This window comes from Narcine bancroftii, chromosome 3 (assembly GCF_036971445.1).
Source record: "Narcine bancroftii isolate sNarBan1 chromosome 3, sNarBan1.hap1, whole genome shotgun sequence".
NCBI classification, from domain to species: Eukaryota; Metazoa; Chordata; class Chondrichthyes; order Torpediniformes; family Narcinidae; genus Narcine; species Narcine bancroftii.
This window is the reverse complement of record NC_091471.1, coordinates 155,013,953-155,037,255: the sequence shown is the minus strand read 5'-3', so window position 1 is coordinate 155,037,255 and position 23,303 is coordinate 155,013,953. Positions and strand designations below refer to the sequence as shown.

At 39.3% G+C, this 23,303-nt stretch overlaps 1 protein-coding gene across 8 annotated transcripts in view; it reads left to right on the top strand.

Moving 5' to 3' along the window:
• The window catches only part of LOC138757713 (septin-11), a 116,895-nt gene that overhangs the window by 33,737 nt on the left and 59,855 nt on the right, over window positions 1–23,303 (top strand). For 7 of the 8 annotated variants that reach the window (XM_069925460.1, XM_069925457.1, XM_069925459.1 and 4 more), the window contains exon 2: window positions 13,428–13,548. In XM_069925460.1, the coding sequence (XP_069781561.1) occupies window positions 13,428–13,548 (121 nt within the window). Of the gene's footprint in view, window positions 1–11,550; window positions 11,661–13,427; window positions 13,549–23,303 lie in introns of all 8 variants that reach the window. The other variant, XM_069925465.1, reaches the window with a different exon arrangement.

Below are 23,303 nucleotides of genomic sequence, written 5' to 3'. Positions count from 1 at the left end.
GGAGTCCATATTTACGAAGACCTGTCGTGGAGCCACCGTATTGAGACAACTGTGTAGTAGGCATACCAATGTCTATGCTTCCTAGGAAGTCTGAGGAGTTTTGATTATGTCGTTGAATACTCTTATCAAACTACCACAAATGCCCTTTGGAAAGTGTACAGACAGGTTGCTTCATAGCCTGGTTTGGGAATTTGAATGCCAGGAAAGCAAAATCAGAAGGTGACAAACATAGTCACCACAGAAACTGAGCTCCCCTCAAATGCAGCCATCTATGTGAGTTGCTGCCTCAAGAAGGCAGCCAATCTCATAAAGAACTACCATCACTTTAGTCATGATCACATCTCTCTGCAACCTTTGGGCAGAAGATGGAGAAACCTGAAAACCAGCACTCAGGTTCAAGAATAGTTTGCTTCCAATGGCTATCAGACTCTTGAGTGTACCCTCCTACACTAATCATAAATACTGTTCTCTGTTGCCACAAAAAAGCCAGTTTGCACTATTGCATCGCTACTCTTTCTCATGGTTAATTTGATTATTTATTATCTATCCATCTTTTGCATCTATTAGCTCTTTTCACTTTAAAATATACTATTGTAGTTTGTTTTCGACAAAGTACCTGTTTGGCTGCAGCAAATTAGGATTTCAGTGTAAAAGTACATTGTACAATATACATGATAATAAATTCATTATCATTATAGTTACAGCCTATGAATTGTATCCAGGTACTTTCCTCAATGGTTCAGGGAGATTCTCACAGAAGTTCACAAGCACCTGAAGAATGACATTCTGAATTCCAATCACTATGTGTTTTAGTGGTCCTGAATCCTGATTCCATCAACACACTTTTTCCCATGTACAGAATCAGAATTTAATTGTCCTGAAAACCAGTGTTTTGCATCCATGAGATCATGTTTATATTCCATAAGTTGTGTTTTATTAAAGCTTGGTATTGAATTGCTTCAAGGTATTTATTTGTAACCGTTTGCAAGTACACACTTCCTGCCCCTCCCCAGTTGGTTCAAATATTAGCAAAAATTTGGTAAATCGAGCAACTCTCAGTTTTTAATCGGCTGTACTTGCATTTAGTTCAGTTCAGGTTAGTTACCAGCACTGTGAGAATCCAGAAAAAACTGCTGGTGCCTGAAAATCTGAAGAAAGAACAAAAAATGCTGAAACTGATTTTAAAAAAAAAAAAGGTCTTTGGCTTAAAAGTTCATTTGACTTTTTGGTTTTTGAAGTTCATTATCCTGCTGAGTGTTTCCAACAACTTTTTTTTTTCCATTTTTGGCTTTTCCCACTATCTGTATTTACTTCCTGTGATCAGTCAATATCATCAAATAACTATTAATAATATGAGCTCATACTAATACCTTTCTCACCAAGCTGGAACATGTGAACTTGATCACTATCCTTGCAATGTTAATGTTAACTACCTCACCGCACACTTGGAATAAATTGCATAGCTTTGCTTGTCTGTGCAACTTGGTTCATCGATCCCTCAGCAAACTGAGGCTTTTGGATGACCAGGCAATTTTTTAGTGGTATTTTATAAATTAAATCCCTTTTTTTTGAGTGTCAGGGATCCTATTCCTTGAAGTCAGGCTCAGGTCTGAAACACTGGTTTCTTTATCTCCTATGAATGCTGCGAGATGGGCTGAGTTCATCCAGCATTTCTGTGTGTCTACTAAAAATGCAGATGCATGAAAATCTGGTTTAAGGCTAGTACACTATAGCTTCATAAGGAATCAAAGAAATGTTTTAAAGCATTGATAATTTATTGTATTTTCTTTTTACATGGCTTTACCTGTATAGTACACTTATTTTGCAAACTAACACAGGCAATTAACAATTAGGTGGGAATAATGGGAGCTACTGACGATTTGCAATTTAAGGACCCACATAGTCTGAGGGCAAGGGTTCCTGAAGGGCCTCTGATCTGAAGGTTTCCTGATTGTTTTGGAGGTTTGGATCTGGGGTTGGGTGATGGTTTGAACTGGAGTCTGCATCCGCAGAAGCTGCAGGAGAGCTGAAAGCAAATCCAGGGAGATTTGATGTCTCTGAAGGTTTTTTTTTGCTTCTCATGCTCCTATTGTTAGGGGTGTCAGGCAATGCTCATGGCAACTTTTTGCTTTAGGGCAGATGTATATTGAAGTGTATCACGTATATTATATTTTTAATGTGTTATTACATGACAATAAAAGGAACCTTTGATCTTGGAAACTATCCATGAAAATTGTTAATTTTGTATGATTTTGACTGGGGTATTGGTTGCTAAAATTGGTGCTGATTGGTGCTAAAGTTAATCTTGTTTTCCTGATTAGAGATTGGAAAATTCAAATTGAGGAATTGATAGGTGTGGGAAAGTTGGTTGAAGAGTGAATTGTGAAGCTTATTGCAGTGGAATGGTATGCTGGGACTTGTTCACATGATCTATAATTGTAAAAAAACCATGTTCGGTGCCAGAATGTGGCTTTTACCAATGAAACTGACCTCTTTGTTAGCCTGGATGCTGGTGAGCTACATGCTAATATGCATTGAGAATAACAATTAATGGCACCATTGACCATTTCTTTCTCTTTTAAATCTTTTCTCCAGAATGCTATCATTTTCTAACTTTTTAGTTTGTTACTCTACCTGTAATCCCTCTTCCCTTGCATATGAAATCTGTAGCAAAATAAAACCAATAATTTGTAATGTCTCTATTGTTTCAGATGATTTGCTACCTTAGTTCCAAACAGACATTTATATCATAGCCTATTCTGGATTATAACTGAGATGGGTGAAAAGTTTCTGGGCTTTAATTCTACTGCACACCTTGGACAAGAGAGATTTGAGTGAGTCACTTCAGTGCATCTGCAACAACAAAAAAAATTATTTGGAGCGGAACTTGTTTTACAATTGAGAAAATGTGAAAACAGCCAATTTTGGAGGCACAAGTTAATATAATTGAGCCTCAACACTTTGCATAGTTCTAATCAATAATTATTTAGAACGAAGAAGATGTATGAAATGGCAGCAATCACAAAGCCTGTACTGTTATTTTAGTTGTCACTTGGAAATTCTTGAATGGACCTGACAGAATGTGAAAGTATTGAGTCAAGCCCTGTACAGCTGTAAAAACACTGGTGGGAATGAACCATGTTAACATTCTCTACACCCTGACCCAGATTTTTACTAGTTTCCCACAATCAGAAAGCAGAAATGGAGACCCAAAATTGAAATCCTAATATTAGAATTTGTGTTTAGAAGCTGCATATTCCTGCAAAAGTCAACAGTGGTAAGTCTGCATTTATCCAGAAGGACTGCTTGTGAAGATTGATTGCTCACGACAGGAATTTCATATTGGGAAATAATTTGCTTTTTAAATTTTAGGTGCAATTGTGTAGAAAAGATTTTTCATGAAATTTGTGCTGAAACTGCTTGCATTTACCAATTGCTGTTCAGTTATCATCCTTAATTTTCTTTCCTTACTTTTTCCAATGAACCCATTTATTTTTTTCATTTTTGCATGCACAACATGTGTAATTCAGGCTTAAATGTGTTCTTGCTTTCATTTTCTGTTCACTGGCCCCATTCATACATTTATTCTTATGCACTGACTGGAAGTGTGCAAACTTAAACTTGCTTTTTGTTCAAGTTTAACCATTCATTGCCAGATCTGCTTTGCTTAGCTTGTCTGTGAAAAAATTTGGATACTTCTTGGCGTTCAGTTAGCTGTTTCATAACCACAGAATGAGTGTTTTGCATATTATCTTCCTAAGTACAAAGCCTGCAATTCACAAAAGGAATAGAGGTTCAGGCAGGGGTTTCCTTTCTGAATTTGATATCTGCTAATTCTATTAAAAATAGTCAAGATCATTGCCAGTGAATGATTTTCATAATTCTATTTGGAAGGGAGGGATATGGATTTGAGTAAGGTAGAGAAATGGACCTGTACTTGTTTTATCTCCCCTTTTGATTATGTGCACTAACTCAAGACCCTTTCAAACTTGCATCCCACTAAATTGGCTATTCAGTGTCCCAGGATTGGAATGGGGGTTCAGCTTTTCATACTTGACCACTCCTAACTAGGACACTGAACACTTTCCACCTTCTACTGGTGCAATGACCCTTTTCACACTTGCCTGATTGCAATGCTGGCATCTACAGACGCCGGGGATTGTATTAAGGGTTGAGGCTGTCAATCCCTGGTGTGAGATGACATCATCTGACGCCAGCGTTGAGCTGATTTTGCTTTCGCACTTGGCACTTTAAAAGCCGATTTGTGGTTAATTCCTGGGATCACCTACGAGTATGAAAGGGGCTTCAATGTTTTTTAAATACAGTCAAAGTCTGAAAATCTGGATGCCAGAAATCCGGACCACCCACGAATCCAGACTTCTTGAAAGAAAACTCAAATTTTGCATGCATGCATTGCCTAAGTGCCATGGATGTATTGCCTGAGAATGCGGAAAATCCGGACTGACCCAATACGTATTTTAGGATTTTTCCTCTATGCTGATATCTCAATTCATTTATCTTATGATGAATGTGAACTCTTTGCAAATTTATTCCATAAATATAATTTAAAATATAAAATTTGACCAGAAACCTAATTGGATCAATCTTGTAAATACCTTGAATGTAAAGACAGTTATATGACTCAATTTCTGATTCTCAAGAGACCATCAGATTTAGGAACAGAATTGGGCAATCCAGCCCATCATGTCTCTTTCACAGTTCAAATCATAGCTGATGTATTTTTTTCCCTTTCAACTTAATTCCCCTGCCTACTCCCATAATCTGTTATGGCCTGACTAATTAACAACCTATCAACTTCAGTTTTAAATCTACCCAATGACGACCTCCACAGCTGTATGTGGCAACGAATTCCACGGATATATGATCCTCTGAATGAAGAAATTTCTCATCTCTCTTCTAAAGGGATGTCCTTTTGAGGCTGAGACCTTTACTAGACTCTCCCACTGCTGGAAACTTCCCCATGTCCACTCTATCTAGTCCTTTCAGTATTTGGAATATTTTCATTGCCTTCTCCTTTTAAGCTCCAGCAAGTACAGGCTCAAAGCCATCAAACATTGTATTTTAATCATCTCATCCCCGGGATAATTCTTGTAAACTTTCTCTGGACTCTCTCCAATACACGCATAAATATGAGGCCTAAAACGGCTTGCAATACTCCAAATGTGGTCTGCCAATGTCTTGTAAAGATCAGCGTTTTGTAATAGTCTTGGTTTGATCAGTTTTTGTGTTTCACATCTTGCAAACCAAATGTCTGAAATTCCATTTTTCAAGAGGTACTGCAAAGGCACTTAAACTTTTTTTCTTGGAAGCCTCTGGGGATTGACTTTGGCCGTAAGATGTACAACATATGTGACCCTTCTACAGTTTTCATTTTGGCTCTGAACAAATTCTTCCAGGCTTGTTTGCCACATTACAGTCATTAAAATGAAGTTTGGTTATCAACTGTGGAATGCACATCTGTTCTTCATTAACTATTGCTGATCTTCCTTAGTTCTAGCCCAATGCTGATGGTATGATGTAATTTAAAACTGTTATCTGCTGTTAATCATTTTGGCTTTAACTATGTCTGCTTAATTTGGATTTTTGGAGGACTTTGTATTATCTTTTTCCTGTCTTGCTTCTGGTTTCCCAATTCCTATAGTTTAAGAGAGCAATCACATTTCTCTTGTTTCTCTGCCCATTACAACATAATTCTAGTTTCTCTTTTGTATATTACTTGGATATCTAGTAATATAGAGGCTAGGGAGCTTGTATTAAACTACTGTTAATTTACGTGTTTTAGGATCCAAATTGGAATTTTTGATCCAGTCAAACAGTGGCCTTTTGACCCCAGAAATCCAAATAGTATAATCCAGCAAGTAAGTTGCAAATACCATACAAGACGACACCCTGAATTTTGACCTAGAATGCAGGTTTTGAGTTGTGTTTGCTGTGTAAAACTATCCCAAGACTTAACTGCCCCAATAATCCTTTACCAACCATCTCACTGACCAGTGGATGCTGTCACAATATTTTAAAAGCAAATTACACAGTAAAATTCAATTAGCATATTTTAAAATAAACCACCGTCAGCTCCTTTGACAGGCATTTAAAGCATGTACAGAGTTGGGGGGAGCAGTGAGACTTCGCTGTTTAAGGTTCAGATTTTATACTTGGCGTATATGACAATCTCTAGTTTTGGGATGATGTTTTTAAATTCATGACCTGTATTGTGCGCCGGCGTATATAGTAGCATTTGATTTCCTAAACTTCAAGAGCCAGGTGACTAAGACTAGGGGATCTTGTGACTTGAGATCCTTGAATCAAGTTTTCTTGAACATCCTCTGGTGTCTCCACTTTTTGTTGACTCATTAAATGATAATCAATAATCCCCTCATTGGTTGCAAGAAACTCCAGCCGTGATCTTGCACTTTGAGCTATGTTGTCACAGCTCCTGATTTTGATTTTTTTTTTCTCTATGTCAGGGGTGTCAAACTCAAATTCACAGAGGGCCAAAATTAAAAACTTGGACTAAGTCGAGGGCTGAACTAAATATTTATTGAAAATTTTCAACAACATCTGCATGTTTTCTCTTCTTTCAACATATGTAATGTTAAACTTTTTCTTATTAAAATAAATGTTTAATAATAGTTTTGTATAAACTCTTTCCAGAATCATTAACAAATGAGAAATAAAATATTCAATAAATAATATTTCTCTATAGAGGATTTGTCAAATGTTGCTAGTGTGCTGTCGAATAGTAAAATCTGAGGGCTATTGAGAATGTGGGAGAATAACATGATTCCTGAAACAATCAAATGGGTGACTGATTGTGGGCATGAACTCTAGCAGGGTTATTTGCCATGCCCTTTTTCCATTGGTACAGATATCCTTTGATTTACACACTTTTCAAGTTTTATGCCTAATGAGCTTGTATCCAGGTGCAGGACCATTTTTAACCAGGAATATATTTATCACTGTGACATGAAACTATTGGAAGGTCGTTTTATCCTGAGATTAAAGTTCATAATACTTACTCAGGCCTGTGTGCGGGAGGGCGGGGTTTACAGGCGATCGGGTTGGACAACGACAGTGCGGGGGCATCGGCTCTCGCTGCAGGGCGGCATCTCGGCGGATCAGCGGCCCCGTCACCGTGAGTCGCGGGTCGGCCTGCAGCAGGGAGGGGGAGTGGGCAACGGTCCTGGCGAGGTCAGGCCCGAAGCCTCCGATTCCGGGCGCTGGGAAGCGGCCTTGGCTTCCCCTGACACCGGCCAGGCCCCAAAACCAGAGTCCACGGTGAGACCCTGCAACGTAAACAGAGGAGGTGGGGGCGATTAGTGGGCTGACGCCAATGCATTCTGGGATTTGTTGTATTACTGTGCATGCGCTATACTGGTGCGGCGGCCAGCGGGCCACCTCTAATACATTTTTTAAATGATCTTGCGGGCCAAATATAATTATATCGCGGGCCAAATTTGGCCTGCGGGCCAGAGTGTGACATGTGTGCTCTATGTATTCTCCAGAGACAGTCTTAAAGATGTTACTGGACAGTGGTTTTCCAGCTATTCTCAATCTTATTTGGGGGCTATGGCCCCCTTAGGACTCTGCTCAGAGTTTATGGGCCCCCTTCCCCATGAAGCAGTCAAGTTTATTTGGTTACTACTATATTTTTCTCTGACTGACTACGTAGAAATGTGGCAGCACAAGTGTTTACTTTTTTTTGCTATTGTTCCATGGATCTCTGGATAATGCTCCGATTTGGAAAATCCCTTCTTTCTTACCCCACCTCCTTCCCCAGAGGAGTTGGGCTGATTGTAAAGTTGTTGTTGTCCACTCAAGAGGTATAGAACATTATTTTTTTTCTGTTTCTTATGCAAGTGGGTTTTGTATAAAACTTGGATTGAGTTTGGCTGTCAGGAAATATGTTTTTTTTGCCTGTTGTTCATATTGAGTCCCAGCTTCTTTATATTTAACCCACAACTGACCAAAACATCTTCATGCAGTTAAGCGATAAGTTCTCTGTACAACTTCCCAAGTGTTTCATTCTTAGTACAAACATTGCTTAAGTCAAGAACCACCACTGTATTGGTAGCGTTTTCATTTCAGATACTGAGAAACTTGCATTTCTTGCCTTTTCTGGCAATAATGGTCTGGGATAACCATATTTTTATTAAATTTAGACAAAAAGCACATTAATAAGCCCTTCTGGCCCACGATCCCATGTCGCGAATTACACCTAATTGGCCTACAACCCAAATTTTGAAGGGTTGAAGGAAACCAGAGTGCCCAGAGGAAACCCACGCAGACACAGGGGAGAATGTACAAACTCCTTGCAGACAGTGCCAGATTCGAACCCCAGTCGCTGACACTGTAACAGCATTGTACTAATCATAAACTGGGTTTTGCAAAGGACAATGTCCAAAAGAATTTGGAGTACATAAGGCTTGTAAACATCTAGTGTAGTCTTCTAAAAGGATAAAACATGAAACAGTAGTTATTTGCATCTCTGCTTTCCAATGTTCCAAAAAAAAATCAAAATTTAAATGTTTTATGATTTCAAACAGGAAAAAAACACATTAAAACTTGCTGAGTGGTAAAAGTGTGACAATTGTACCATATTTAATTTTGAGAATCAGTTGTGGCTCTGGACTGCAAATTGATCGGCACGTTACAATCTTGACAGCACCTTCTCAAACTACTATTTCCTTACCTGCAAAGAGCTTGGCCAACTTGAGGTAGTGGAAAAATACTGTTGTTACACTTTTTTTTTAAAGCAAGGCCATTTGATTAATTAATTTATCAGATTTACTGTGATTAAATCAGAGTTTCTTGCAGGTTAAATATGATGAGCTATTTACAAATGTGTGCTCTTGCATACACCATTCCACAACCAGCATCAAGGTGATCAGGTGTGTAAGTTTAAGTTTGTCACAAAATACCCAATATGTGTACAGTGAGAAGGTTTCTTCTATAAACAAACAGGAGGAGGCATAGGATTACAATGAAAAGAAGAGCAATTAGCACCAAGCATGGTAGCATTGTTTTGGGGTTCATTCAGGAAGCTGACAGCTGCAGGGAAGAAACTATCTTTAAGGTTGTTAATGCAAGGTTTTTCACTCTTAAGCCTCTCCCTGTGGAAGGGGGAAGAGAGTGTGTCTGGGATGCAATGAGTCCCTCAGTGTGTTGCCTACCTTTCCCAGGCAGTAGATGATGTAGATGAAATACATGGAGGTGAGGGTAGATTACCTTGTGTTCTGAGCTGCATTCACTGTCTGCTAAAGTTCCTACCAAGATTGAGCCAAGCAGCTCCCATATCAAGCTCTGCTGTATCTAGAAAGTGTGGTTTTGATGGTGCACCCGTGGACATTGTTGGGGGACATGTTGAACTTCCTCAGAACAGCACCACTAAGAAATTAGAGTGTTGGTGTGCTTTCTTGATTATTGCATCAATGTGCTTGTCATTTGGACATATTTGTAACTAAGCACTTGAAGCTATCTAACTCTTTGAATTTCAGTACCATTTTATGAGGTGCTCTCCTGAAGATGGTGATAATCTCCTTCATCTTATTGAGGTTACTAGCTTGGTACCATGACACTAAACTTCCAATCTCTTCCCTGTATTCTCATTGCTATTTGATACCTAGCACACTTGCATCGTCGGTAAATTTGAAGATGGGAGTTGGAACGCTAGTTAGTTATAAAGTGGTGGGTGTAGAGGGAGCATGGTAGGGGATTTGAGTACACATATCCTTGAGGAGTAGCACTGTTGAATGTGATTATAGAGGAAATGTTTGTTGCACATCTCCATTAATTTTGATCTGTTAGACAAGAAGTTGAAGATCCAGTTGCAGAGGGGGGCACTGAAGCCTGGATCTTAAGGTTTGGGATGAATTTGTTAGGGACTATGGTATTGAAAGCAGAGTTGCAGTCTAGTCTGACATGGGTGTTCTTGCTGGTCAAGTGTTCTCAGGCTGTGTAGAGGACTAGGTAGATGGCATCTGCACTGGATGTTTGGCTGGTAGGCAAGTTGAGGTGCGGCAAGTCTGGTTGGTAGGCTCGAGTTGATGTGAGCCAAGCTCATAGGAACATAGGAAGTAGGAACAGGAGTAGGCCAAAAATGGCCCATTGAGCCTGCTCCGCCATTCAATACGATCATGGCTGATCTAATTTATGACCTAACTCCACCTACCTGCCTTCTCCCCATATCCCCTAATTTCTCTATCATGTAAAAATTTATCTAACTGAATTTTAAATATGTTTAATGAGGCAGCCTCAACCACTTCCCTGGTTAGAGAATTCCAAACATTCACTACTCTCTGGGGGAAAAACTATTTTTCCTCATCTCTGTCCTAAATCTACTCCCCCGAATCTTGAGACTATGTCCTCTTGTTTTAGTTTCCCCGGCTAGCTCAAAAAACCTTCCTACATCTATCCTATCCATACCCTTCATAATCCTATATGTTTCTATAAGATCTCTTCTCATTCTTCTGAACTCGAGCGAAAACAATCCTAGACGATTTAATCTTTCATCATAAGTCAACCCCTTCATCCCAGGGATCAACCTAGTAAACCTCCTCTGGACCATCTCCAAAGCCAGTATATCCTTCCTCAAATATGGAGACCAGAACTGGGCACAGTACTCCAGGTGCGGTCTCACCACTACCTTATACAGTTGCAACATTATCTCCCTACTCCTGAATTCAATTCCTCTAGTGATGAAGGCCAACATTCCATTTGCCTTCTTAATAACCTGCTGCATCTGCAACCTAACTTTTTGCAATTCATGCACAAGTACTCCCAAGTCCCTCTACACTACAGCATGCTGTAGTTTTTCACCCTTTAAATAATATTCAGCTCTTTTATTTTTCTTGCCAAAGTGGATAACCTCACACTTACTAACATTGTACTCCATCTGCCAGACCTTTGCCCACTCATCCAGCTTAACTATATCCCTCTGCAGACTCTCCACATCCTCATTACAATTTGCTCTTCCACTCAATTTGGTGTCATCCGTAAACTTGGCTACACCACATTTTGTTCCCTCCTCCAAGTCATCAATGTAAATGATGAACAGTTGTGGGCCTAACACTGACCCCTCCGGCACCCCACTTACCACTCTCTGCCAAGCTGAAAAACTCCCTTTTATCCCGACTCTCTGCCTCCTGTTCAGACAACCAATTTTCAATCGAGGCCAATAGACTTCCCCGGACTCCACTTTCCTGTAACTTACTGATAAGTCTCTTGTGCGGCACCTTATCAAACACTTTCTGGAAATCCAAATATACAACATCAACCTGTTCCCCTCTATCCACTGCACCCATTATCTCCTCAAAGAATCCTAACAAGTTTGTCAAACAAGATCTTCCCTTTATAAAACCATGCTGCGTCTGCCTGATTGAACCCTTACGTTCCAAAAGTTTCACTATTTCATCTTTAATGACGGCTTCAAGCATTTTTCCAACTACAGACGTCTAGCTAATTGGCTGATAATTTCCAGTCTTCTGCCTACATCCCTTCTTAAAAAGTGGCTTGACGTTTGCTGTCTTCCAGTTTGCCGGGACCTGCCGAATCCAAGGAATTTTGGTATATGACCACCAATGCATCAACCATAACTTCTGCCATTTCCTTCAGAACCCTTGGATACATATCATCAGGACCAGGTGATTTGTCTGGCTTTAGTCCCATTAGTTTCTCCATCACTACTTCCTTTGTAACAACTATTTTATCAAGGCCCTCCCCAACATTCGCATCCTTAACTCCGCATTTGGGCACGCTGGACGTGTTTTCCACCGTGAAGACTGACACAAAATATTTGTTTAATGCCTCGGCCACTTCCTCATTTTTTGCTACCAGTTTTCCTTTCTCATCCTCCAAGGGTCCTATGTTAACTCATGCCACTCTCTTTCGTTTTATATATTTATAAAATTTTTTGCTTTCTATTTTTATATTTTGTGCCAATTTAGTTTCATAATCCTTTTTCCCATTTCTTATTACCTGCTTTGTAACCCCCTGTTGTCTCTTAAAGTTTTCCCAATCTTCCAGTTTCCCACTGCTCTTTGCAGCTTTGTACACCTGCACCTTCAATTTTATACTCTCCTTTATTTCCTTTGTTAACTACGGTTGATTTTTCCCTCCCTTGCTGCCCTTTTTCCTGACCAGAATATATTTTTGTTGAGCATTACAAAATATTTCTCTGAAAATCTTCCACTGTTCCTCAACTGTTTCATCAATTAGCCTGTGCTCCCAGTCCACTCTGCCCAATTCCTCCCTCATCCTATGGTAGTCACCCCTTTTTAAGCATAATATATTAGTTTTAGATCTAACTATTTGCCCTTCCATCTGAATAAGAAATTCAATCATACTATGATCGCTATTTCCCAGATGGTCTCTGACTATTACATCATTTACTCTACCTATCTCATTGCACAACTCTAGATCTAGGAGAGCATTTTCTCTTGTGGGTTCCTTAACACGCTGCTCAAGAAAGCTATCGCAGATGCATTCTATGAAGTCCTCTTCCAAACTCCCACGACCAACTTGATTTTCCCAATCTATGTGGAAGTTGAAGTCCCCCATGACTACTGTTGTATCATTATTACATGCCTCACTTATCTCTCTATTTATTTCCTGTGCCACTAAACTATTGTTATTTGGTGGGTGATGTAGCACTTCATGATATTGGATGTCAAATCCACCGGTCAGTAATTATTTAGCCCTATTTTCTGCTTTTGTGCTGGTATGATGGTGGCCCTCTGAAGCAAGTAGGGACATTGGTCTGTTGTAGAGAGAGAGATTAGGTTTAATATGAAAGGGTAGTTTGATGTTTCTGGACAAGCACTCACTGGAGTTTAAGATAAGGGGATCTCATTGAAACATACAGACTATTGAAAGGACTAGATAGTGGACTTGGAGAAGGTGTTTCCAGTGTGGGAAAGACTAGGACCAGAGGGCACAGAAATAGAAAGGATAATCCTTTAAAGACTGCAGGAGCTGAATAGGCACGGAGTTCCCCATATCTGTTTGGCTGGGAGGAGGGTGGAGTGTTGGGGTGGTTGTCATTTATATCTACTTGCAGATATAATTATTGTAAATATGCATTGAGATTTGAAATACTATATTTGCCTCTCTTGAAGACCCTTGGGTTTTCATTGCATTTGCAGATTGAATTTTAAAATATTTTGCATACAGTATAATGGATGAATATTTTGAATCTGATGTTTATTTTGTATATCAATGTTTTTGTAAATCAATTTTGGTGGATATCCATTCAGATCTGTGAGGCAATAGATTGTGCTTCCCTCGGTGACACCCCTCCTCTGTAGGTGAGGTGAAGTCTTGGTGTCTTTGTTATAAACAGTGCTTGTGCAAATGACTGACAGTCTAATAGCTTTTTAATGTTACTAAACTTCTTTCTTTTTATTTTGCAGTCTCAGGGTGAAGATCTACGAAACTTGAATCTTACTGGTCATGTAGGATTTGATAGCCTTCCAGATCAGCTGGTCAACAAGTCAACAACTCAAGGGTTCTGTTTCAATATTCTTTGTGTTGGTGAGAAACATTTCAAAATTAATCTGAAAGAGAACTTTGATTTTACTTGAGCCTGTCATATTGTGGAAAAAAAGTTGTGTAATTAAATTTACACTGCTAATTAAGGACCGAAGAGGCCACGTACAGATGTGATCCAGTTGTCGTGATCCATGAGGGTGCCAATGATGTAGGTAAAACTAGGAAAGGTTCTGCTGAAGTAATTTGAGGAGCTAGAGACTAAATTAAAAAGCAGGAAACAAAAAAAGTCCTAATTTCTATATCCCAACCTGAGCCACGTGCAAATTGGCACAGGGTCAAGAGAGTTAAATGCATGGCTGAAGAATTGGTATGTGAGAAGTGGGTTCCAATTCATGGGGATTGGCACTGGTATTTGGGGAGCAAGAAATTGTTTAAACTTGCTCACCTTTTCTTCCCTCTCCCCATTCCTGTCTTTCGAATTCTCCCCTCCCTTACTCAGCCAGCCATTCCTTCCCCCTCTCATTGCTGCTGTCCCCTTCCTCCTTTCTCCATCTATCATCTCCTGCCTTTGCCATCCCAGAACCCCCCAACCTTTTCGTTCAGGCACTTGCTGGGCAGCACTCTCTCATACCATAATGAAGGACTCAAGCCCGAATCGTCGGTTATGTATTTCTCCCTTTGCTACATAAAGATCATTGATTGACCTGCTCTGCTCCTCCAGCATTTTGTATTTTTTACTTCAACCATAGTGTCTACAGATGTTCGTGATTTACTTTTGAACTATGATGGGACCTGGATCATGGAGATTTATGTAACTGGGACTGTGGATAGGTCTTTAATCTAAAGAGCATGGGGGTGGGTTCAGCAGATTGGAGAAGGATGGGTAAAGTAAAAGCAATTGTTTTTTTTTTAAAGAGTATTTAAGAGTGGAGTATATAAAAGTTAAATGAAAAAGAGGCAAAGATGATCAGATTTTAAAAGGACAATGAGTACAAACAACTGCATTTTATATGAATACCTGTAGTATTCGAAATAAGATCAGTGAAATCACAAATCAATTAAAGGGTAATGATTTAGTAGTGGCCATTACAGAAATGTGGTTGCAGTGTTTAGAAGATTGGGAATTAAATAGCCACAGATATCAGGTAATATGGAAGGACAGGCAGGATGGTAAGGGAGGTAGATGGCGTAGTGCTCTTAGTTAAGGATGATCAGGGGAATAGTGAGAATTATACAAGATCTCAGGAGCAAAATATTGAATCTATCTTGATAGAGATTGGAAATAGTAAAGGTGGGGAAAAATCACTGCTGGAAGTTGTCTGTAGGTTACTGTGTTACAGTAACACAGGCAATAAATCAAAAAATTTTGGAGGCATGCAAGAATGGAACAGCAGTTATGAGGAACTTTTAACATGCACATAGACTGGGTAAATCAGGTTCATCAAAGCAAATTTAAGGAGGTCTTCATAGAATGCATTTGTGATCAGCATGTTACTGAAACTATAAGGGAACAGGCTCTCTTGGATCTGGTCTTGTGCAATCAGAAATAAAATTAATGATCTTGTAGTTCAGGATCCTCTTGGGAAGAATGATTACAGTATGATTGAGTTTCTCATCCAAATGAAAGATGCAATAATTAAGTCTAAAACCAGTGCATTATACCTAAACAAGGGAAAAAAAACAAGGGAATGAGGGAGGAGTTTGCCAGTATAGACTGGGAACACAGGCTATATGGAGGGATGGTTGAGGAGCAACAATATTTATATTGTATATATTTTTAAAGGAGATAGATTGTGGGGGTAGTGTAAGTCACACACAAACACTTCACAATACAGATCTCATTTAAAATGCAAGAGCTTTGCTCAAACCAGACACACTGGGCCCAGGGCCTTTGTAGGGACAATGAAAACTGCTTTGCTAAAGGGTTTCCTAAGGAGATACAAATAAAAGAACCCGAGCGCAAGAGACTTCACAAGTAGGTGTTAATTGGACTGATGCTGTGTAAATGAATTATTGTTTTGAAAGCAACTGATGAACCGGCTCCGAAGATTGAGTCTGGTTCCACAATCTGTCTGGTTGCAGTTTGCTGTACAATGAAGGTCATGTGGTTTTGCAAGCAAAAAGAGAACAAAGACAAAACAAATTTTCTCTAAGAGAGAGAGAAAATTCAGTTCAAGTTTTGCAATGGCTTTTGGTAGCTGGCAGCTTGTTTAAACCCCATTTTGAAGACAGGTTGTGAGTTCTGAGTTCAGCCTGTTGAAAACCCTTGTGGTCTATACAAATGGCTGGCTAGAGTGTTTTACCTGAAATCTGGGAAACAGAAGGAACTCTGTGGTAACCTGTAGAAGAAGAGGCTATCATTTGAAAAACCCATGATGGGGCAAGTTTCTTCGGGTGATCGGAGGGAATCAATTTTTGTGTGTCCAACAAGCAATAAATCTCTCTCTGAAACCAACAAGAACCTCCCTGAGTGGTAACCAATTATTTTTAAGCACCAGAGCTTGGTGAAAATTCATAAATGTTAAATTCTTTGCACAGTATAAGAAATGCTCTTTACCAGTTAACTTTGAGGAGTGAGAAGTGAGATTGGACTGTGAATCAAGTAACTTTTCTGAACTTGTACACATTACATACACGTGTGGTTAGAATTAGAAGTTAAGTTATTAGAAATAAGTTAAAGTTTGATCCTGTTTTTATGTTTAAAGAAAATTAAAAGCAACTTTTGTTTAAGTAACCATTTGTCTTGGTGAATTTCTATTGCTGCTGGGTTTTGGAGTCCTCTGGGCCCTTAACACTGGCATGGAGATTTTTCATGGTGCTCAACAAAAGTATATTCCAGTTCAAAACAAGGATAGTAAGGGTGGTGACAGCCAGCCTTGGGTAACTAAGGAAATAAAAGAAGACATCAAACTAAAAGTCACCAAGAGCAGTGGGAAACTAGAAGATAGGGAAAACATTAAAAAGCAACAAAGAACTACAAAGTGAGCAAATAAGAAAGGGAATGTAGATTATGAAAAAAGATGCACAAAATATGAAAACAGACACTAAAAGTTTTTAAAATTGTATAAAATGGAAATGGGTGGTTAAAGTGAGCATAGGTCACTTGAATGTTGAGAAGGGAGAAATTGATGAAATGGCTGAAGCTTCACGATGGAGAACACGTCTACCATGCCAAAGACAGAGGTTATAGGTGCAATTGGAGGTGAGGTCTAGATGCAAAATCCATCACTAAAGAGGTAGTGTTGAGCAAACATGTGGACCAAAAGGTAGACAAGTCCCCTGGTCCTGATGGAATGCATCCCAGGGCTCTGAAAGAAATGGCAGAAGTTATAGTCAAGGCTTTAGTGATAATTTACCAAAAATGTTTGGACTCTGGGAAGGTCCCAGCAGATTGGAAGATGGTTAATGCCATAAACTGTTCAAAAAAAGGATGTAGTCAAAAGGCAGATAACTATAGACCAGTTAGTTTAACATTTGTAGTGGGGAAAATGTTGAAGATATCAATAAAAGAGAAATATCGAGGCATTTGGAACCAAAATGATCAATCAGCCAAGACCGATACTGTTTGACAAACTTAATGGAGTTATTTGCGGATATAATGAGTGCAGGAGATAGAGAGGAACAAATGGGCATTGTTTACTTGGAATTCCAGAAGGCATTCAATAAGGTGGCGCTTAAAAGACTTATTCGTGCTTCATTGCTGGAGGGATTGAATTTAGGAGCAGAGAGGTTATGATGCAACTGTACAAGGTACTGGTGAGACTGCATCTGGAATACTGAATGCAGTTCTGGTCTCCTGACTGTAGGAAGGATGTACTGGCTTTGGAAACGGTGCAGAGGAAATTAACCAGGTTGATTTCAGAGATGAGGGGGTTAGTCTGTGAGAAGAGATTGAGTGGTCTGGGACTATACACACTGAAATTCAGAAGAATGAGAGGGGATGTTTATAGAAACCTAAAATTATGAAAATTATAGAAAAGATAGAGGTAGGTAAGCTCTTTTCCCTAGTAGGTGAGACAGATGTAGGGCATTTGGCCTCTAGACTCCAGGGTAGTAGATTTAGGATGGAGATCAGGAGGAACTCCTTTTTCTAGAGGATAGTGAGTCTATGGAATTATCTGCCCATTGAAGCAGTGGTAGGGGATTGAGGTTTATGGGGAAATGGCAGATAGGTGGAGATGAGCCCATCAGATCAGCAATGATCTTATTGAATGGAGGAGCAGGCTCGATGGGCCTGCTCCTATATTTCTTGTGTATTGCACCTGATCAAGGCTAGGACCAATATTCTCAAGGGCAGATTTGCTCCTGCAGCTGAGGGATTGGTTTAAAGTGGTTTGATGGAGGGATTGGAAGCTGAACGGATATTTAGAGAGAGAGAGAGCGCACAGTGCTAGAAATGGAAAACTGAAAGTTTAAGTTTCAAAGTCAATGGTGAACAGTCTGCAACAAGTGCTCTTGGTGTCCAGGTGTTCCAGGGTCAAGTGAAGGGCCAGGGAGATGGTGCCTGCATGGACATGTTTGGATGGAAGGCAAATTGAAGCATGCTGGTAGGCAAGAGTCGATGTAAGCAATAACCAGCGTTTTAAAGGATTTCATGATGGTAGATGTTAGAGACACTGGTCGATTGTTGTTTAGGCTGATTATTGTGCTTTTATTTCAGTGTTGGTATAATAGTCACCTTGCAAAGGGTGTGATCTATGGCATGTTTTAGGAAAAAAACAGATATTTGTACACCCACCAGTTGATCTGCGCATGGCTCTCTGGACATGTCCAAGGACCGGTTGCCCACCAATGGTTCACTCTCCAGCAGGCCATTCTGATTTCAGCAGCAGTGATCAAGGTGTTGGAGAACATAAAGTAGTAGAGATAAATGTCACTGCCTCTTGCCTCCTCGTTTAAAGCGAGCATAGAGAACATGAAGCTCATCAGGTAGTGTGCTGTTGCATGCCATGCTGCCCAGTTTTGCTTTTTATTCCAGGCTAGGCTGCCCAAGTCATCATGATGTTCTCATGGGACTTGAGCCTAGTCTGGTACTGCTTCTTGGCTTCCCTGATGTCCTTGCAAAGATCATCGGCAGATTTCTTGAGAAGGGTTTGATCTCCTGACTTGAATCCTCCATCTTGGCCTTCAGCGGTGTGGGCTTGGTTCATCCATACTTCCCCATTATGCCAATTCTAAAAGATAAATGTAGAATATTAAATTCCCAACCTTGGGTATTCTCTGCAATGGCATCAAAACCACACTCATTTTTATCTGTATAATTAATTGTCTACCTTTTTAAATAATGCAGCATGTCTTCATATAAACAGCTTTCAATTTTATTTTTGGCTTTTTTCAGCGTTCTGATTTTAATTGGAGGGGTGCAATATGTTTGTGTGCATTAATCCTTCCAAGTGAGTTTGAGTTATTGTTTACCATTTTGCAACCAGCACAATTGCTTTGATCTATTTCTCTAATTTTCTAAAGCTCAACTCTCCAGTGTTCTTTTTGAACTGTCAGGAATTTACATTTATTTTAAATGCACAAAGAGAGTGTATACATTTTGTAAAAAATATAATCTGAAGGAAAAATATTGAATATATTGATAATTAAGTGGCTTTAACGTGCAAGCAATAATTAAATTTAAAACTTAATTTCCAAAGATGCATAAATGTATGTTTCAGCTATCTTCACTGTGTAATTTTTTTTAAGAATGTTGCAATGAAGCTGCAGTCCATCGATACTGGATTCCTTTTCTTTTAAAATTATTTCTATAGATTTTTTTATCATACAAGTCCATATAAATAAAATATAATGTACATTTGGAATGGTATCATTTAGTAATAATAATACATGGATTTGTATTTCAATCTAAACATATAGTGAATAGTAAAAAAGAAAAAAAAAGGTTGATTATAAAGATCTAACCCCATCCACCAACCAAGGCTGAAATTGATATTCGAGCAGATTTGAAATCGAGCAACAGCCTCTAGAGATCTGATGACACATGCCCACACCTGGATCGTTCCAATTTGTAAAATAAGCTATAAATGGACTCCAAGTCTTATCCAAAGAGATCTTAATCTTCCGAACATTGACTTTTTTTCCAAACTGAGAAAGGATATAATATCCAGTAACCATTGTCTACGGGTGGGTGGAAAGTCCTCTTTCCATATAAGCAATATTCCTCTTCTAGCCAGTAATGTAGAAAATGCTAAGACATGTTTTTGGTTAGATGTTAGATACAAGTTTACATCACTGGAGAAGCCAAATATTGCAATCACTGGACATGCATGGTTCTACATCAATCCCAAAAATGGCGAAAAATGTTCTGAAAATAGCTGTCCAATATTCTGCTAAGAAGAGGCTTCAAATCTTTTACATTTGTCACACAATGAGATGATATCTGGGTAGATTTGAGTGATCTTAACTTTAGAAAAATGTACTCTATGCACCACTTTAAATTGAATCAAACTATGCCTAGCGTCACGGATAAGAGCCAAAATTGAAATCTAATCTTCTTTTGAAGTAGACATATGAAGATCTTTCTCACATTCAGTTTTGATCCTAATTAAAGAAATTGTTTTTAAATTCAATATTTTATAATATAAGGTGGATATTGTACCTTTATGTACAAATTATAATTCAAAAAGTTCGTCTATGACAGGGGTGTCAAACTCAAATTTACAGAGGGCCAAAATTAAAAACTTGGACTAAGTCATGGGCCAAACTAAATATTTATTGAAAATTTTCAACATCTGCATGTTTTCTCTTCTTTCAACATATGTAATGTTAAACTTTTTCTGATTAAAATAAATGTTTAATAATAGTTTTGGTTAAACTCTTTCCAGAAGAAGCATTAACAAATGAGAAATAAAATATTCAATAAATAGTATTTCTCTATAGCCTTTAAGCTCCTTTTAAATGTATTTTTTTTCACAAGCCAACAAGTCAAACAAATAACTTGCTTCAATGACAAACAGGTTTGTCTTTTAAATGATGAACATATAGTCTGCCTCCCACCTGTCTTGAAAGGTCCTGTTTTCTGTCTTTCGTTTGGCCATTTTTCGTAAGGGGTTTATTACATGCGAGTTGGGCGACAGGTCGCAGATGCTAATGAAAGTAAAGAGAGGAGGTGGGGGCAATTAGCGGGCTGACGAGCTGGCGCCAACGCATTTGCAAAGCATTCTGAGATTTGTAGTATTAGCTGTGCATGTGCTATACTGGCGTGGCGGCCAGCGGGCCAGCTCTAATACATATTTGATATGATCTTGCGGGCCAAAGATAATTATATCACGGGCCAAATTTGGCCCGCGGGCCTGAGTTTGATTTGTGTGGTCTATGAAATTCGAGTCCAGAAGATATGGAAGTACTGAAAGTTTAGAATGAATAAAATGTCTAATTTGATAATATATAAATAATGTTCCTCAACATGGTTATCCAACTGCACGAAAACCAACAAGGTCGGGTCAGATACAGCAATGAGCTCTCTGAACCCTTCTCCATTAACAGTGGCGTGAAGCAAGGCTGTGTTCTCGCACCAACCCTCTTTTCAATCTTCTTCAGCATGATGCTGAACCAAGCCATGAAAGACCCCAACAATGAAGACGCTGTTTACATCCAGTACCGCATGGATGGCAGTCTCTTCAATCTGAAGCGCCTGCAAGCTCACACCAAGACACAAGAGAAACTTGTCCGTGAACTACTCTTTGCAGATGATGCCGCTTTAGTTGCCCATTCAGAGCCAGCTCTTTAGCGCTTGACGTCCTGTTTTGTGGAAACTGCCAAAATGTTTGGCCTGGAAGTCAGCCTGAAGAAAACGGAGGTCCTCCATCAGCCAGCTCCCCACCATGACTACCAGCCCCCCCCCCCCCCCCCCACATCTCCATCGGACACACAAAACTCAAAACGGTCAACCAGTTTACCTATCTCAGCTACACCATTTCATCAGATGCAAGGATCGGCAACGAGATAGACAACAGACTCGCCAAGGCAAATAGTGCCTTTTGAAGACTACACAAAAGAGTCTGGAAAAACAACCAACTGAAAAACCTCACAAAGATAAGCGTATACAGAGCCGTTGTCATACCCACACTCCTGTTCGGCTCCGAATCATGGGTCCTCTACCGGCATCACCTACGGCTCCTAGAATGCTTCCACCAGCGTTGTCTCTGCTCCATCCTCAACATTCATTGGAGCGCCTTCATCCCTAACATCGAAGTACTCGAGATGGCAGAGGCCGACAGCTTCGAGTCCACGCTGCTGAAGATCCAGCTGCGCTGGGTGGGTCACGTCTCCAGAATGGAGGACCATCGCCTTCCCAAGATCGTGTTATATGGCGAGCCCTCCACTGGCCACCGTGACAGAGGTGCACCAAAGAAGAGGTACAAGGACTGCCTAAAGAAATCTCTTGGTGCCTGCCACATTGACCACCGCCAGTGGACTGATATTGCCTCAAACCGTACATCTTGGCGCCTCACAGTTTGGCGGGCAGCAACCTCCTTTGAAGAAGACCGCAGAGCCCACCTCACTGACAAAAGACAAAGGAGGAAAAACCCAACACCCAACCCCAACCAACCAATTTTCCCCTGCAACCGTGTCTGCCTGTCCCGCATCGGACTTGTCAGCCACAATCGAGCCTGCAGCTGACGTGGACTTTTACCCCCTCCATAAATCTTCGTCCGCGAAGCCAAGCCAAAGAAATCTTCGTCTGTGAAGCCAAGCCAAAGAAAGATAGAAGAAAGAAAATAATGTCTGTTTGGCAGATTCAATTTCATTGACATTTGTTATAAAGATGCAAAAATTTGTTGGATTAAAAAATCGTTAAAGTTTTAATTCCTAGACGATTCTATTCTTCATAGTTTGCATCTAAAATAGCGGGTTGCAATAAAAGATTGAGTAGAATAGGATGAGTAAATATAAATCCCATAATTCCAAAAAATTTCCTAAATTGATTCCAATACTTCAAACTATGTCTGATTATTAAATTTTTTGTTAGTTTTGGAATAGAGAGAAGTAAAGGTGAGCCCAATACCACCCGTAAGGAAGTATTCTTAAGGGATTTCAAATCTGTTTCCATCCAATTGTCAAACTGTAAGAACAATAGCATATTCCTTGTATTCATTGCCCAATAATAAAATCTAAAATTGGGTAACAGTCCTTCATCATTTCTATGTTCAGTAGATAATTTTTATTTATTCTTAGTTTCTTTCCTTGCCATATATATGACATAATAGACGATACCAATGTGTCGAAGAAAGACTTGTAAATAAAAATTTGTAATCATTGAAATAAATATAGAAGTTTTTGTAAAAATATTCATTTTAATTGAATTAATACGGCCTATCATAAAGAAAGTGGTGACCATCCAGAGAGTGTTGCTTAGTCTGATTAAATAAAACTACAAAGTTTTCATTAGAGGTTCACATAAGAGCAAACTATTACCACTAAAAGGCCTACTTACTCTATACTCTAATTTTCCTTTTAAAATAGTGAAAGATTAATTAAATATCTAGGTATTATGATAACTAAGAATTTAAAAAACCTCTTTAAATAATTTTTTCAACATAGTTTGATCTTCAAATTGTAGTTGACATTTTTTTTTTGGACTCTTGTAAAATTTAAAAACCAGACTGCATTCAGCTTTACCCTTTGCTTGAAGAAAATACCAGGTGCCCATAAAGCTAATCTCAGTATGAAATAATGGTGGGAATGTTCAGCTGGCCAAGGAGCCGATGTGCATGAAGAAGCAGAGTTAACATTTTGGGTGGATTACTTTTCATCAAATTCTCTATTTTCCAACATCTGTGTTTTTATTT